At 43.6% G+C, this 18130-nt stretch overlaps 1 protein-coding gene across 3 annotated transcripts in view; it reads left to right on the plus strand.

Annotated features, from left to right (window-relative positions):
• TRPM6 (transient receptor potential cation channel subfamily M member 6) overlaps positions 1-18130 on the plus strand; it is a 262839-nt gene that overhangs the window by 30483 nt on the left and 214226 nt on the right. For all 3 annotated transcript variants that reach the window (XM_040417069.1, XM_040417070.1, XM_040417071.1), the window contains exons 2-4: positions 976-1055; positions 7397-7435; positions 14949-15129. In XM_040417069.1, the coding sequence (XP_040273003.1) occupies positions 976-1055; positions 7397-7435; positions 14949-15129 (300 nt within the window). The remainder of the gene's footprint in view (positions 1-975; positions 1056-7396; positions 7436-14948; positions 15130-18130) is intronic.

Below are 18130 nucleotides of genomic sequence, written 5' to 3' on the forward strand. Positions count from 1 at the left end.
TCTATCTATCTATCTATCTATCCCTGCCGTGTGCCCATGTAGAGGTTTACCATGGGTTGTTTCTGTAAACTGCACAATCAGGGTAATAAATATTGAGGTTCCTTTTGCTGTTGACCCTTGCTGTGTTATAGGAAAAAAAATGAAAATTGTCAATTTCACCTCAATTTTCCTTTAGGCCTCTTGCACACGAACGTTGTGCATCCGTTCAGTGCATTGGGGACCGCAATTTGCAGTCCTCGATGCACGGGCAACGTCAGTGCGGCGGCCAGGATGGATTGAAACCCATTCAACTTTAATGGGTCCGTGATCCGTCCGCACTGCAAAAAAATAGAACAAGTCGAGATGGGTGCTACCAATCAGTGCTGCCAGTGTCAGATTGTGCAGGGACACACCCTCAGGTTGTAAAACCAGCTGGATCTTCATTGCAAGAAATTCATTCATAACTTCTAGAAGCTATAATAAATGAATGGTACAATATAGAGTCATAAAAATATACACTACAGAATTGTTATTGCATGGGGCAAGTAGTTACTATAACAGACATGTCAGGTTAGGTTACAGGTCGTCTTTAAATATTTAGAGGCAAGCACTGCCGCAAAACTGACGCTAGGAAGAGGGTAAATAGGTAGTGGTGCTGTTTGCTGTTTTGTAATGCACTTTTATCGCAGGGATAGTTGTGTGGCTGGGGAGCTTGGGTAAATTTCATAGGAAGCCAATTTGCCGATTTTTTGAGTGTTGGAGGAAATTGGAGTACCCAGAGGAAACCCACACACAGATTTGAACCCAGGACCCATCAGTGGAAGGCATCAGTTCCAATCACTGAGCCACTGTGTTGACAGATAAAACAATGAACATATTTTTAATCGTAGGCACATGGTAAATCATAACGTTCCTATCCGTGTTCACAGATTTTGTTTAACTCTGTTATTGTGGCAACTTTTTTTTGTCTGAATATGGTATATTTGTATTCTCTAGTCCCAGAAATTTTGGATTGAAGGTATCTTCTGCAAAAGAGAATGTGCAAAGATTATACCAGCTTCCAAAGATCCACACAGGTATGTCATGTTGGAATTGGAAACCATATCATAATCATTAATGTATTTGATAATTACCCTTGCTGGCACCATGATAGTTAAAGGGGTGTTTTTTTTATTTTTATATTGATGACTTATTGGTTATAACGGAAAATAATAGCATTCTTGAGACAGAATGCAAAAGAATATGGCAATTTAGGGGTTAAAAAAACCTGACACGTGGTGATCGCGGGACCTGCGATGACGTTACCACGCTCACCACGTGGTGAGTGAGGTGACGTCATCGCAGGTCCTTTTGCGGGTCCTACTGAAAGAAGATAGAAGACACTACGGCAGCACGATCAAGTGGACGAGGTGAGTTGTTTTGTTTTTTTACCCCTAAATTGCCATATTCTTTAGCATTTTGTCTTAAGAATGCTATTATTTTCCGCTTTAACCATGTTATAACAGAAAATTATAAAATGACCCAAACACCGAACCCGAAACTGGATTTCAGTGAAAAAGTCTGGGTTTAGGTCCGGGTACCCGAACTTCGCTCATCCCTAAAGACAACCTCTTTAAATGTAAATTTGGCACTTATTTTTATGAATTAATTTGGGTCCACGTAACCATGTTTGGTCCAGAAACAGAACTCTATACTAGAGTTGAGCGAACACCTGGATGTTCGGGTTCGAGAAGTTCGGTTGAACTTCCCGAAAATGTTCGGGTTCGGGATCCGAACTCGACCCGAACTTCGCCCCGAACCCGAACCCCATTGAAGACAATGGGGACCCAAACTTTTCGGCACTAAAAAGGCTGTAAAATAGCCCAGGAAAGGGCAAGAGGGCTGCAAAAGGCAGCAAAATGTAGGTAAATCCCCTGCAAACAAATGTGGATAGGGAAATACATTTAAAAAAAATATAAATAAATAAAAATTAACCAATATCAATTGGAGAGAGGTCCCATAGCAGAGAATCAGGCTTCATGTCACCCACCACTGGAACAGGCCACTGTGAGATATTTAGGCCCCGGCACCCAGACAGAGGAGAGAGGTCCCATAGCAGAGAATCAGGCTTCATGTCATAGCAGAGAATCAGGCTTCACGTCACCCACCACTGGAACAGGCCACTGTCAGATATTTTTAGGCCCCGGCACCCAGACAGAGGAGAGAGGTCCCATAGCAGAGATTCAGGCTTCATGTCATAGCAGAGAATCATGCTTTATGTCACCCAACACTGGAACAGGCCACTGTCAGATATTTTTAGGCCCCGGCACCCAGACAGAGGAGAGGTTCATTCAACTTTGGGTTGCTCCGCAATATAATGGTAAAATTAAAAAAAGAGGATTGAATGAAGATGTGCCCTGGAGTACAATAATATATGGTTAAGGGGAGGTAGTTATAAATGTCTAATCTGCACAAGGGATGGACAGGTCCTGTGGGATCCATAAAGAAAAAAATAAGGGGTTGGGTCAGCACAACCTGCCTGTAGGTGCACATCACTATGGCGAAATACATATACAAACGGAAAATGCAAATGTGATCGCACACTACATCCAGCACTTTGCCCTCCATGCTGGACGAGACATTGGTTTATATTTTGGCCAAAGCATAGTAAGCCACTCACCGCGTCAAGGTTGTCTCATGAGTGGTCCCTAACTCTTGTTCCTACCTGTTCATGGGCCATGAACAGGTAGGAACAAGAGTTAGGGACCACTCATGAGACAACCTTGACGCGGTGAGTGGCTTACTATGCTTTGGCCAAAATATAAACCAATGTCTCGTCCAGCATGGAGGGCAGAGTGCTGGATGTAGTGTGCGATCACATTTGCATTTTCCTGTGGGATCCATGCCTGGTTCATTTTTACGAACGTCAGCTTGTCCACATTGGCTGTAGACAGGCGGCTGCGTTTTTCTGTAATGACGCCCCCTGCCACGCTGAATACACGTTCAGACAAAACGCAGGCCGCCGGGCAGGCCAGCACCTCCAAGGCATAAAAGGCTAGCTCTGGCCACATGGACAATTTGGAGACCCAGAAGTTGAATGGGGCCGAACCATCAGTCAGTACGTGGAGGGGTGTGCACACGTACTGTTCCACCATGTTAGTGAAATGTTGCCTCCTGCTAACACGTTCCGTATCAGGTGGTGGTGCAGTTAGCTGTGGCGTGGTGACAAAACTTTTCCACATCTCTGCCATGCTAACCCTGCCCTCAGAGGAGCTGGCTGTGACCACAGTAACCACAGATTTAGCTGAATATAAATTGTAGGCCTAGTATTTAGGCCCTGGATGACAGGTAACCTTTTACGGACAGAATTAGACTTGGAGATGCACGGTAGCGTGTGAAGTTATTGAGGATGACCCTATCAGCACTTGAATTTGCACCTTGAATGTAATATACCCTTTTACGGACAGATTTAAACTTGGCCTGCAACAGCAGAAACCACTGATTTAGGGAATTGCTATTTTGGGAATTGAATTTCAACCCAGAACAAAAACTATGCTTTGACGGACACTAAATATCTTGACCAGCCACAGCAGTAACCACAGATTTAGCTGAATATAAATTGTAGACCTAGTATTTAGGCCCTGGATGACAGGTATCCTTTTACGGACAGAATTAGACTTGGAGATGCACGGTAGCGTGTGAAGTTATTGAGGATGATCCTATCAGCACTTGAATTTGCACCTTCAATGTACAAACCGGATTCCAAAAAAGTTGGGACACTATACAAATCGTGAATAAAAACTGAAAGCAATGATGTGGAGGTGCCAATTTCTAATATTTTATTCAGAATAGAACATAAATCACAGAACAAAAGTTTAAACTGAGAAAAGTTACCATTTTAAGGGAAAAATATGTTGAATCAGAATTTTATGGTGTCAACAAATCCCCAAAAAGATGGGACAAGGCCATTTTCACCACTGTGTGGCATCTCCCCTTCTTCTTACAACACTCAACAGACGTCTGGGGACCGAGGAGACCAGTTTCTCAAGTTTAGAAATAGGAATGCTCTCCCATTCTTGTCTAATACAGGCCTCTAACTGTTCAATCGTCTTGGGCCTTCTTTGTTGCACCTTCCTCTTTATGATGCGCCAAATGTTCTCTATAGGTGAAAGATCTGGACTGCAGACTGGCCATTTCAGTACCCGGATCCTTCTCCTACGCAGCCATGATGTTGTGATTGATGCAGAATGTGGTCTGGCATTATCTTGTTGAAAAATGCAGGGTCTTCCCTGAAAGAGATGACGTCTGGATGGGAGCATATGTTGTTCTAGAACCTGAATATATTTTTCTGCATTGATGGTGCCTTTCCAGACATGCAAGCTGCCCATGCCACACGCACTCATGCAACCCCATAGCATCAGAGATGCAGGCTTCTGAACTGAGCGTTGATAACAACTTGGGTTGTCCTTGTCCTCTTTGGTCCGGATGACATGGCGTCCCAGATTTCCAAAAAGAACTTCGAATCGTGACTCGTCTGACCACAGAACAGTCTTCCATTTTGCCACACTCCATTTTAAATAATCCCTGGCCCAGTGAAAACGCCTGAGCTTGTGGATCTTGCTTAGAAATGGCTTCTTCTTTGCACTGTAGAGTTTCAGCTGGCAACGGCAGATGGCACGGTGGATTGTGTTCACTGACAATGGTTTCTGGAAGTATTCCTGAGCCCATTCTGTGATTTCCTTTACAGTAGCATTCCTGTTTGTGGTGCAGTGTCGTTTAAGGGCCTGGAGATCACGGGCATCCAGTATGGTTTTACGGCCTTGACTCTTACGCACAGAGATTGTTCCAGATTCTCTGAATCTTCGGATGATGTTATGCACAGTTGATGATGATAGATGCTAAGTCTTTGCAATTTTTCGCTGGGTAACACCTTTCTGATATTGCTCCACTATCTTTCTGCGCAACATTGTGGGAATTGGTGATCCTCTACCCATCTTGGCTTCTGAGACACTGCCACTCTGAGAAGCTCTTTTCATACCCAATCATGTTGCCAATTGACCTAATTAGTGTTAATTGGTCTTCCAGCTCTTCGTTATGCTCAAATTTACTTTTTTCAGCCTCTTATTGCTACTTGTCCCAACTTTTTGGGGATTTGTTGACACCGTGAAAATTGGAATCAACGTATTTTTCCTTTAAAATGATACATTTACTCGGATTAAACGTTTGATCTGTCATCTACGTTCTATTACTAATAAAATATTGACATTTGCCATCTCCACATCATTGCATTCAGTTTTTATTCACAATTTGTTTAGTGTCCCAACTTTTTTGGAATCCTGTTTGTAATATACCCTTTTACAGACAGAAATACACTATGTGAGATGCACAATAGTGCGTGCAAATTTAAAGGCTTATGCTTTCAGCAATTGTAATTTAACAGTTTGTGTAATATACCCTTTTACGGAACAAAAATACAATTGGAGATGCACGCTGAGTGTAATATACCCTTTTACGGACAGATTTACACTTGGCCTGCAACAGCAGAAACCACTGATTTAGGGTATTGCTATTTTGGGAATTGAATTTCAACCCAGAACAAAAACTATGCTTTGACGGACACTATAAAACTTGTCCAGCCACAACTGGAACACCAGATTTTAGGGTATTGCTATTTTGGCAATTGAATTTCACCCCAGAAAAAAATATATCCTTTGCCAGACAGCAGACAGTATTACAATTGGCTAGCCACAGCTGAAACACCAGATTTAGGGTATTGCTATTTTGGCAATTGTATTTCACCCCTCAATAAAATAGCAAGCACAGCCAAGCCCCTGATGTAGGATATAGCAACAAAAAAAAACACACTATTGATGGTTAAATGGACTTGGTGGCAGCTTGTGCTGGCGCACCACAAGACACAAGATGGCCGCCGATCACCCCAGAAAAAAGAGACAAAAAAACTCTCTGGGCAGACTAAAAACAGTGAACAATTAACTAGCAGAAGTTGAATGATTCACAGCTGTAGATCGATCACTTCATTAAGTGTTTTTGCTGAGTAAATCCCTGCCTAATCTCGCCCTAACATCAGTTGCATCCTCTCCCTACACTGATCAGAGCAGAGTGACGTGCGGCGCTACGTGACTCCAGCTTAAATAGATGCTGGGTCACATGCTGCACTTGCCAATTACAGCCATGCCAATAGTAGGCAAGGCTGTGATGGCCTCTTGGGGCAAGTAGTATGACGCTTGTTGATTGGCTGCTTTGCAGCCTTTCAAAAAGCGCCAAGAAAGCGCCGAACACCGAACCCAAACTTTTACGTAAATGTTCGGGTCCGTGTCACGAACACCCCAAAATTCGGTACGAACCCGAACTATACAGTTCAGGTTCGCTCATCCCTACTCTATACCCGCTAGGAGTTGGCATAGATTTTTTTGTGAAATTTCTACAAGTTTTTTGCTACAGGTAATATTACATTTGCTGGGCCTGCACAACAATTTGTGACTTTTGTATTACAGGGGGTTGATAAATTGCCCCCTAGAAGTAGAACAAGCAATGTACTTATGGTGCTAAAATTCCTTTTTTATAGTACAAGACTGAATTTCTGAACTAAGAATAGTCAGAAGAGTTTATGGCCTTTTGCATTACAAATCATTGCAACTATTGTTTATTGCTGCTCCAATACATCTATAAAATGCATTAAAAAATATTCGAAAATGCAATTATTCTACTTCTCTGTGTCTACAGCACCTATGGAAACCGATATGTCTCCGCGGTTACAGACTACAAACAAATCCTATGTAGTCTGATCTTGTAGTCATGCTCCTTTCTCTCTGCCTCCTCTCCTTCTGAAACAGTAGACTAGATGAGATCCCGAAGAGATAGACCAGAAAATACATTGAGTGGCATTTCATCCTGAGTATTTTAACTTTGATCTTTATCATTGCTGTGTATAGTATACAAATATGATTGGGGTCATTTTATCAAACTGGTGTAAAGTAGAACTGGCTTAGTTTCCCATAGCAACCAGATTCCAGATTTCATTTTTGACAGCTCCTTTGGAAAATAAAAGGTGGAATCTGATTGGTTGCTATGGGCAACTAAGCCAGTTCTACTTGACAGCAGTTCAATAAATTACCCCAGATATGCTTCAGCAAATATGCCCCCCCCCCCCCCCCCCCCCCCCCCAATTGTTGGTGAGGTATAGCTTGGGAGACAGGAATGATTAGAAGCTAATAATTTTACTGTCCTGCAGGATTCAGGAGACACTTGAAAGATAAATTGTCATGTATTTTTAATACTGACATGGAATTCAACCAATAGTGAGGGCTATATTCTGGTTGGTGAGGGCAATTAAAAAAAAATCAGAGGCCCTACAATAAACAATGCATTTCTTCTGTTTCACAGTTATGTCAGAATGTTGTGTTTTTTTTCTCTACAGATGCCATGGTGGGTGCCAGGTCTGCCAGAACCTTATCAGGTGACGTGTCTTTAAGATACCACTATCATACTTCCTGTTGCAGTGCACACGTTTTGTAGTGATGCAGTTGTCATGAGCTAACTGAGTAAGATAGGGAGGAACGAAACTTAAAGGGAACCTGTCATGCTGAACATGGTGTCTGAGCAGCAGGCAGCATGTTATAGAGCAGGAGGAGCTGAGCAGACTGATCAATTGATAGAAAAAGATCCAGTGAAACTTGTGTTTCATTCATTTAGATTCCTGCTCATTCTGGGCTTTGAAGACAAGGAGATGGTCCTATCAGTGACTGACAGCCTCCCCTCTATGACTGTGCATACACAGATAGCTGTCAGTCACTGACTGAAGACAAGGAGATGGTCCTATCAGTGACTGACAGCCTCCCCTCTATGACTGTGTATACACAGATAGCTGTCAGTCACTGACTGAAGACAAGGAGATGGTCCTATCAGTGACTGACAGCCTCCCCTCTATGACTGTGTATACACAGATAGCTGTCAGTCACTGACTGAAGACAAGGAGATGGTCCTATCAGTGACTGACAGCCTCCCCTCTATGACTGTGTATATACAGATAGCTGTCAGTCACTGACTGAAGACAAGGAGACGGTCCTATCAGTGACTGACAGCCTTCCCTCTATGACTGTGTATACACAGATAGCTGTCAGTCACTGACTGAAGACAAGGAGATGGTCCTATCAGTGACTGACAGCCTCCCCTCTATGACTGTGTATACACAGATAGCTGTCAGTCACTGACTGAAGACAAGGAGATGGTCCTATCAGTGATTGACAGCCTTCCCTCTATGACTGTGTATACACAGATAGCTGTCAGTCACTGACTGAAGACAAGGAGATGGTCCTATCAGTGACTGACATCCTCCCCTCTATGACTGTGTACACAGATAGCTGTCAGTCACTGACTGAAGACAAGGAGATGGTCCTATCAGTGACTGACAGCCTCCCCTCTATGACTGTGTATACAGAGATAGCTGTCAGTCACTGACTGCAGACAAGGAGATGGTCCTATCAGTGACTGACAGCCTCCCCTCTATGACTGTGTATACACAGATAGCTGTCAGTCACTGACTGAAGACAAGGAGACGGTCCTATCAGTGACTGACAGCCTCCCCTCTATGGCTGTGTATACACAGATAGCTGTCAGTCACTGACTGAAGACAAGGAGACGGTCCTATCAGTAACTGACAGTCTCCCCTCTATGACTGTGTATACACAGATAGCTGTCAGTCACTGACTGAAGACAAGGAGACGGTCCTATCAGTGACTGACAGCCTCCCCTCTATGACTGTGTATACAGAGATAGCTGTCAGTCACTGACTGAAGACAAGGAGGAGGTCCTATCAGTGATTACAGCCTCCCCTCTATGACTGTGTATACACAGATAGCTGTCAGTCACTGACTAAAGACAAGGAGATGGTCCTATCAGTGACTGACAGCCTCCCCTCTATGACTGTGTATACACAGATAGCTGTCAGTCACTGACTGAAGACAAGGAGATGGTCCTATCAGTGACTGACAGCCTCCCCTCTATGACTGTGTATACAGAGAGCTGTCAGTCACTGACTGAAGACCAGGAGATGGTCCTATCAGTGACTGACAGCCTCCCCTCTATGACTGTGTATACACAGATAGCTGTCAGTCACTGACTGAAGACAAGGAGATGGTCCTATCAGTGACTGACAGCCTCCCCTCTATGACTGTGTATACACAGATAGCTGTCAGTCACTGACTGAAGTCAAGGAGACGGTCCTATCAGTGACTGACAGCCTCCCCTCTATGACTGTGTATACAGAGATAGCTGTCAGTCACTGACTGAAGACAAGGAGATGGTCCTATCAGTGACTGACAGCCTCCCCTCTATGACTGTGTATACACAGATAGCTGTCAGTCACTGACTGAAGACAAGGAGACGGTCCTATCAGTGACTGACAGCCTCCCCTCTATGACTGTGTATACAGAGATAGCTGTCAATCACTGACTGAAGACAAGGAGATGGTCCTATCAGTGATGACAGCCTCCCCTCTATGACTGTGTATACACAGATAGCTGTCAGTCACTGACTGAAGACAAGGAGACGGTCCTATCAGTGACTGACAGCCTCCCCTCTATGACTGTGTATACAGAGATAGCTGTCAGTCACTGACTGAAGACAAGGAGATGGTCCTATCAGTGACTGACAGCCTTCTCTCTATGACTGTGTAGACACAGATAGCTGTCAGTCACTGACTGAAGACAAGGAGATGGTCCTATCAGTGACTGACAGCCTTCTCTCTATGACTGTGTATACACAGATAGCTATCAGTCACTGACTGAAGACAAGGAGATGGTCCTATCAGTAACTGACAGCCTCCCCTCTATGACTGTGTATACAGAGATAGCTGTCAGTCACTGACTGAAGACAAGGAGATGGTCCTATCAGTGACTGACAGCCTCCCCTCTATGACTGTGTATACACAGATAGCTGTCAGTCACTGACTGAAGACAAGGAGATGGTCCTATCAGTGATGACATCCTTCCCTCTATGACTGTGTATACAGAGATAGCTGTCAATCACTGACTGAAGACAAGGAGATGGTCCTATCAGTGATGACAGCCTCCCCTCTATGACTGTGTATACACAGATAGCTGTCAGTCACTGACTGAAGACAAGAAGACGGTCCTATCAGTGACTGACAGCCTCCCCTCTATGACTGTGTATACAGAGATAGCTGTCAGTCACTGACTGAAGACAAGGAGATGGTCCTATCAGTGATTGACAGCCTCCCCTCTATGACTGTGTATACACAGATAGCTGTCAGTCACTGACTGAAGACAAGGAGATGGTCCTATCAGTGACTGACAGCCTCCCCTCTATGACTGTGTATACAGAGATAGCTGTCAGTCACTGACTGAAGACAAGGAGATGGTCCTATCAGTGACTGACAGCCTCCCCTCTATGACTGTGTATACACAGATAGCTGTCAGTCACTGACTGAAGACAAGGAGATGGTCCTATCAGTGACTGACAGCCTCCCCTCTATGACTGTGTATACACAGATAGCTGTCAGTCACTGACTGAAGACAAGGAGATGGTCATATCAGTGACTGACAGTCTCCCCTCTATGACTGTGTATACACAGATAGCTGTCAGTCACTGACTGCAGACAAGGAGATGGTCCTATCAGTGACTGACAGCCTCCCCACTATGACTGTGTATACAGAGATAGCTGTCAGTCACTGACTGAAGACAAGGAGATGGTCCTATCAGTGACTGACAGCCTTCTCTCTATGACTGTGTATACAGAGATAGCTGTCAGTCACTGACTGAAGACAAGGAGATGGTCCTATCAGTGACTGACAGCCTCCCCTCTATGACTGTGTATACACAGATAGCTGTCAGTCACTGACTGAAGACAAGGAGATGGTCCTATCAGTGACTGACAGCCTCCCCTCTATGACTGTGTATACAGAGATAGCTGTCAGTCACTGACTGAAGACAAGGAGATGGTCCTATCAGTGATGACAGCCTCCCCTCTATGACTGTGTATACACAGATAGCTGTCAGTCACTGACTGAAGACAAGGAGATGGTCCTATCAGTGACTGACAGCCTCCCCTCTATGACTGTGTATACACAGATAGCTGTCAGTCACTGACTGAAGACAAGGAGATGGTCCTATCAGTGACTGACAGCCTCCCCTCTTTGACTGTGTATACAGAGATAGCTGTCAGTCACTGACTGAAGACAAGGAGATGGTCCTATCAGTGACTGACAGCCTCCCCTCTATGACTGTGTATACAGATAGCTGTCAGTCACTGACTGAAGACAAGGAGACGGTCCTATCAGTGACTGACAGTCTCCCCTCTATGACTGTGTATACACAGATAGCTGTCAGTCACTGACTGAAGACAAGGAGATGGTCCTATCAGTGACTGACAGCCTCCCCTCTATGACTGTGTATACACAGATAGCTGTCAGTCACTGACTGAAGACAAGGAGACGGTCCTATCAGTGACTGACAGTCTCCCCTCTATGACTGTGTATACACAGATAGCTATCAGTCACTGACTGAAGACAAGGAGATGGTCCTATCAGTAACTGACAGCCTCCCCTCTATGACTGTGTATACACAGATAGCTGTCAGTCACTGACTGAAGACAAGGAGATGGTCCTATCAGTGACTGACAGCCTCCCCTCTATGACTGTGTATACACAGATAGCTGTCAGTCACTGACTGAAGACAAGGAGATGGTCCTATCAGTGACTGACAGTCTCCCCTCTATGACTGTGTGTACACAGATAGCTGTCAGTCACTCACTGAAGACAAGGAGATGGTCCTATCAGTGACTGACAGTCTCCCCTCTATGACTGTGTATACACAGATAGCTGTCAGTCACTGACTGAAGACAAGGAGACGGTCCTATCAGTGACTGACAGCCTCCCCTCTATGACTGTGTATACACAGATAGCTGTCAGTCACTGACTGAAGACAAGGAGATGGTCCTATCAGTGACTGACAGTCTCCCCTCTATGACTGTGTATACACAGATAGCTGTCAGTCACTGACTGAAGACAAGGAGATGGTCCTATCAGTGACTGACAGCCTCCCCTCTATGACTGTGTATACACAGATAGCTGTCAGTCACTGACTGAAGACAAGGAGATGGTCCTATCAGTGACTGACAGCCTCCCCTCTATGACTGTGTATACACAGAGGGCTGTCAGTCACTGACTGAAGACAAGGAGATGGTCCTATCAGTGACTGACAGCCTCCCCTCTATGACTGTGTATACAGAGATAGCTGTCAGTCACTGACTGAAGACAAGGAGATGGTCCTATCAGTGACTGACAGCCTCCCCTCTATGACTGTGTATACACAGATAGCTGTCAGTCACTGACTGAAGACAAGGAGACGGTCCTATCAGTGACTGACAGCCTCCCCTCTATGACTGTGTATACAGAGATAGATGTCAGTCACTGACTGAAGACAAGGAGATGGTCCTATCAGTGACTGACAGCCTCCCCTCTATGACTGTGTATACAGAGATAGCTGTCAATCACTGATAGGACCTCCTCCTGGACTTTGGAGCCCAGAGTAAGCAGCAATCTAAATGAATGAAATACGATTTAGGGAGAGTTCATATCACAGTTTTATTTTCCGTTCTTCTGATCTGTCAGAAGAACAGGAAAAAAACTGGATCTGTAAAAAAAAATGAATCCTGTTCATTAGTTATGCACATTTCGCATCTGTTGGAGCCATTTCCGTCTGAGATACATTTTTCTAGATTTAAAAATAGTACTGCATGCAGGAGGATGCACATTTTTTTTTTTTTTTTTTTTTTTTTTACAATATTCAGTTTTTTTGTGTTCTTCTGACGGTGTTTGCAGTTATTTGCTGAGACACTTACTTTCTTTTTTTATACGATGTAAGAGGGGTCATTTACGAACAGATATGCGCTACTTTTGTGGTGTATATCTGGCACAGATTCTGTCACACGCCATGTTTCCCTGGTCTTCCCTGGTCTAAAAAAGGGGGCATGGCGTGGGCCCGGCCCATCTCTTTATCATTTTCTATGCCTCATTTAGGCGTAGAAAATGGTCAAAATGCAAAACCGCAAGGAAGGTGGCTTACATTTAGAATAGGTAGTGGATATGCCAAAGGTATGTGGAGGCCTGTGCCCCTACATAACTTCGGTGATCCACCGCCAACGCAGAGGCTTATTAAGACCTACGTCTAAAACGCTAGTCTTAATAAATGTGCCCCAAGTATTAATAGATATTGTGCTTTAACTGATTTAAAGTTTGGCCAGTGTTCATGGATTTGCCCAATATACAGTATTTCCTGTCAGCAAACACGGGAGTATGTTTGCCTCAGGCGAGTGCTGCCAGTAGTGTACATTTAATCAGCATGGCAGAGATGAAGGCAGGTTACACAGACACTAATCCAAGCTTTATTGTCACTCTATTATTTGAGGACTGTATAAGAAGTAGTCTGGTATTTACTTAGATTTTTATGGTTTCTTCATGTTATCCATAAAACCTACGAGTAAATACACCATGCACAGGATATTAATCCACTATATAGCCAGCGGTAGAATGTACCTGCTATAATTAATGTACTCACTAGCCATATACAGTTTCATTTCCCTGCTAGAAATAATGTCAGGAAGTTTGGAATAAAGCAGTCAATGCTGTTAGTAAATGCTTTATAGGACTGTTCCCAGTTAGTGCCTCTTGCTCCCTGAATATTTGAAGGAGATGTGCCTGGCTGGCCGTGGCTTCCCATGGCAATAATTATAGTTTCAGGGTTGAAAGAGGTTGTCTTTTTACTTAGGGATTATACACACAACCCGGATCGCGTGTTGGCTGCATCTCCCAGCCGACCGTGGATCCCCTGACCACCCCAACTGACTGTAGTAATTATAATACATAGTAATTTATAATACAGTCAGTTCTTATTAGTGTTGAGCGCGAATATTCAAATCGCTAATTTTAATCGAGAATATCGCCACTTCGAGAATTCGGGAATATTTAGAATATAGTGCTATATATTCGTATTCGCGAATAGTCTTTAAATATTCTAATTGCGAATTTATCACAAATTTATTACATTGACGATTTTCGCAATCAAGTAAACAATGACTGAAGATTACGAATTCTCAAATTTGCTAAATTTATGGCGAATATTCGGCCAAAATTCCACAAAAAATCGCAAATTCGAATATTGCCTATGCCGCTCATCACTAGTTATCTGATCAGAGCGCTATTCCAGAGTACTCACATGATGACAAGAGTACACAGCAATAGCCTCACCATCAGATTGACTGTATCATAAACTATAGATTAGTATAACTTGCCATTTCGTCATTTAAATCTCAGTTTTTTTCCCTGATTTGGAGTCAAGAAGGCTGTAATTTTCAGTGATTGGCAGCCTTCTCTGTATGACTGTGCATATAGAGATAGCTGTAATCATTGGTAGGACCACCCACTGGACTCCTAAGCCTCGAAGAATCAGAGAGTTAAAGGGGTTGTCTCACATCAAATGGCATTTATCATATAAAGTTAATACAGGGCACATATGTATTGTGATTGTCCATATTGTCTCCTCTGCTGGCCCCATTCATTTTTCCATCACATTATATACTGCTTGTTTCCATGGTTATGACCACCCTGCAATCCAGCAGCGGTGGCCATCCTCACACACTATAGGAAAAAGCACCGCCCTATGTAAACTCCTGCGGTCTTGCCCACCAGAGAGACCAGAACTTTTTCTTATATTGTGCAAGCACGACCACTACTGATAGATTGCAGGGTGGTCGTAACCCCTGGATACAAGCAGTGTATAATTAGAGATGAGCGAATTTATGAAAAGTTTGATTCGGCTGATTCACCGAATTTTACAAAAAATAATTAATAAAAATAATTTCGTAGAGGATCCGGCAGGCTGCTCTGTGCCAGATCAGCCTGCTGGATCTCCTAATGGAAATGCGAACGAGGCCTAACTATGAGTGTTTTTAGGTGTTGCTGTGGAAGGTTAATTGGAGACCATCCAGGGATAGATTATGACTGGCCAATATATTCTCTACCACAAGAGGTAAATGATGAGGAATGGTCGGTACAGAGGCATACAAAGATCAGCCCCACAGATGCTTTTGGCACCATCAATTTCCAAGATGGTCATCACACTTACCATGCAAAGGTACGTCATATGATATTAGTTTTTGTTTCCAAATCTCTTTGTGTAAATCTGCATGTATAACCCCTTGCTGCAAATGCAAATGGACATAGCTGTATGTCCAGATTGTATGTAACTTGTTGGAATCAGACATACAGCTAAGTCAGAACTGTTAACTGGGGCTGTGAGACTCTAAAGTGTCACAGCATGATAGTCTCTGCTCAGGAATGGAGCCGCCACCATTTGCAGCAGGTGTCAGCTGTAACATACAGCTGATACTCTGCTGCAACAACCGACCGTTTAACCCGGCCATATAACTCCTTAGATGCTGCAGTCAGTAGCCACCTGCTGCATCCATGGGGTTAACAGAGGGAAGGGGCTCCCTCTCTCCCCCATCGGGTCTTGCCATGTTTCTAAGCCTGAGGGTCTAATCAGGCTTAGTGTCAGTGTAAAACTGATGGTACTATACTTTGCCATCCATAGAAGAGTATTGCAGAGTATAGTACAGCCATCAGCCCCACTGGATATTCAAGATCCAAGTGGGACTTGATTAAAAAAAAGTGTAAAAAAGAAAAAGTAAATGTAAACAAAATAAATAAAAATGTAAAAATAAATAAATTGACTTTTCTTTTATCCGCTCATTTATAACTGCTTAAAAAATGAAAAAATAAATAAACTACACATAATTGGTATTGCCGCATTTCGTCACAACCTGATCAAGTTACTAATCCCACACGATGAACGCAGGAAAAAAGTTCAAAAACAATGATGAAATTGCTGTTTTTATCACCTAACCTCCCTTATTTAAAAAATTCAATATAAAGTGATTAAAAAGTCATATGTATCCCAAGATGATACCAATAAAAACTACAGCACATCCTGTAAAAGACAAGACGTAACTGTGTTAGGTCTTGTCTTTTACATTGGTGAAAAATAAAAATATTATGGATGTTAGTATATGGCAATGCAAAATATAATTTATTTTTAATTAAAAAAAGTGATTTGTATGCTGCAAAAGTAGTAAACCATGACAAAGCTATATAAATGTGGTATTGTTATAATCGTATCTACCCACAGAACAGTTATCATATATACCGCATGGAGAACCCCATAAAACATAAAAATGAAAAACACTGAGAGAATTGTAATTTTTGCACACCTCACCTCCTAAAAAATGGCATAAAAAGCATTCAAAAGTCATATTTACCCCAAAATGCTCAAAGCTCAGTCAACAAAAAAATAGCAAAGTTATGACCCTTAAAAAGATTCCATGTAAATTACCGTATTTTTCGCCCTATAAGACGCACCGGCCCATAAGACGCACCTAGGTTTTTGGGGAGGAAAATAAGAAAAAAAATGTTTTTAACCAAAAGGTGTGCTGTGTGTTTGGTGGGTTTGGAACTAATGGTGGTCTGTGGATGGCACTATTACGGGGGATCTGTGGATGACGGCCACTGTTATGAGGGGATCTGTGGATGACGGACACTGTTATGGGGGGGATCTGTGGATGACGGACACTGTTATGGGGGGGATCTGTGGATGACGGACACTGTTATGGGGGGGATCTGTGGATGACGGACACTGTTATGGGGGGGATCTGTGGATGACGGACACTGTTATGGGGGGGGATCTGTGACGGAAACTGTTATGGGGGATCTGTGTCTGGCACTGTTACAGGGGGATCTGTGTCTGGCACTGTTACTGGGGATCTGTGGGTGGCACTGTTATATATGTGCCATCCACAGACCCCAACCCCATAACAGTGCCATCCACAGACCCCCCCAGCCCATAACTGTGCCATCCACAGATGTCCCCATAAAAATTTCATCTACAGATCCCCCCCCCAGCCGCTCCAGTATACAAAGCCGTCCGTCCCCGATGCCTGCCTGTGGCGCCTGAGGAACAGAAGACAGGCAGGCATCGGGGACGGACGGCGCATGCGCGATTCAGTCACAGGATCGCGCTTGAGTCCGCGCGATAGACGGGATCGCGCTGCTACTGAGGCCGACGGCGCATGCGCCGCCTGTACAAGCGCGGTCCCGGCGACTGAGCCGGGTGTCAATTAGACTGCATAGAGGCGGGGTTAGGGCAGGGGAGTTACAGCCTGGAGTGAGGGAAGGGCTACCCCCTTGACTTCTAACGTGACTTCAGGAGCTGGAGAAGAATATACATCCAAGGAAAGCGGGACAAGACCATGTGCTAACACTATGAGGATGATCTATAAGGTACTGGTGATAGTTTAGTAAGTGAAATCCAGGTGAAAGGTTCGCTTTAAAGCGTTCCAAAGTTATTACCACATAAAGTCACACATGTCAGATTTGAAAAATAGGGTTTGGTCATTAAGGCCAAAACTATCTGCAGAGGCAAAGGATTCTGTCACCAGACAATTCAGTGCAATCTGAAAGCACCATGTTTTAGAGCAGGAAAAGCTGCTTTTTCCACGTTCTGTAAATACATATCGGTACAGTGAGGAGGGGTTATCAGTGACTGACAGCTGTCTCTGTATGCACACAATGCTATCAATCACTGATAACACCTCCATCCTGTACCGATAGCTGCTCACAGGAGGTGGAAAAAGCAAAGATATAAATGTACAAATTACAGCTTTTACTGAACCTTTTTCCACAAAACTATATCAATCCATTCAGCTCCTCATGCTCCTAACAGTGCTTTCAGATTGCATTGCATTTTGTGGTGACAGATCCTCCTCAAATGTTTCTAATAACTTTATTTAAACCTGTTCTAAATGTGCTGAAAATAATTTCTCTAATTTGCTTTAATTATTTTATTTTAAAGTTCAGGTACCTATTGGTCTGTAGACTCCGTTCTCCCGTACACTGTTGTGTATGTCAGTACAAAATTCCCCTGCCTGCACTGAGTGCTGTATAGACAGGCAGGAATTCCATGACACGTTGATCTCCTGCCTGTACCAGTGCTGCTCTACTAAAGCCTGGCATAGATGTGCTATGTCAGGCTTTAGGAGAGCAGGGACAGGCAGAGGAGAGATGTTTTATGTAAGTTCCTG

The sequence above is a fragment of the Bufo bufo genome, chromosome 2, assembly GCF_905171765.1.
Source record: "Bufo bufo chromosome 2, aBufBuf1.1, whole genome shotgun sequence".
Lineage (NCBI taxonomy): Eukaryota > Metazoa > Chordata > Amphibia > Anura > Bufonidae > Bufo > Bufo bufo.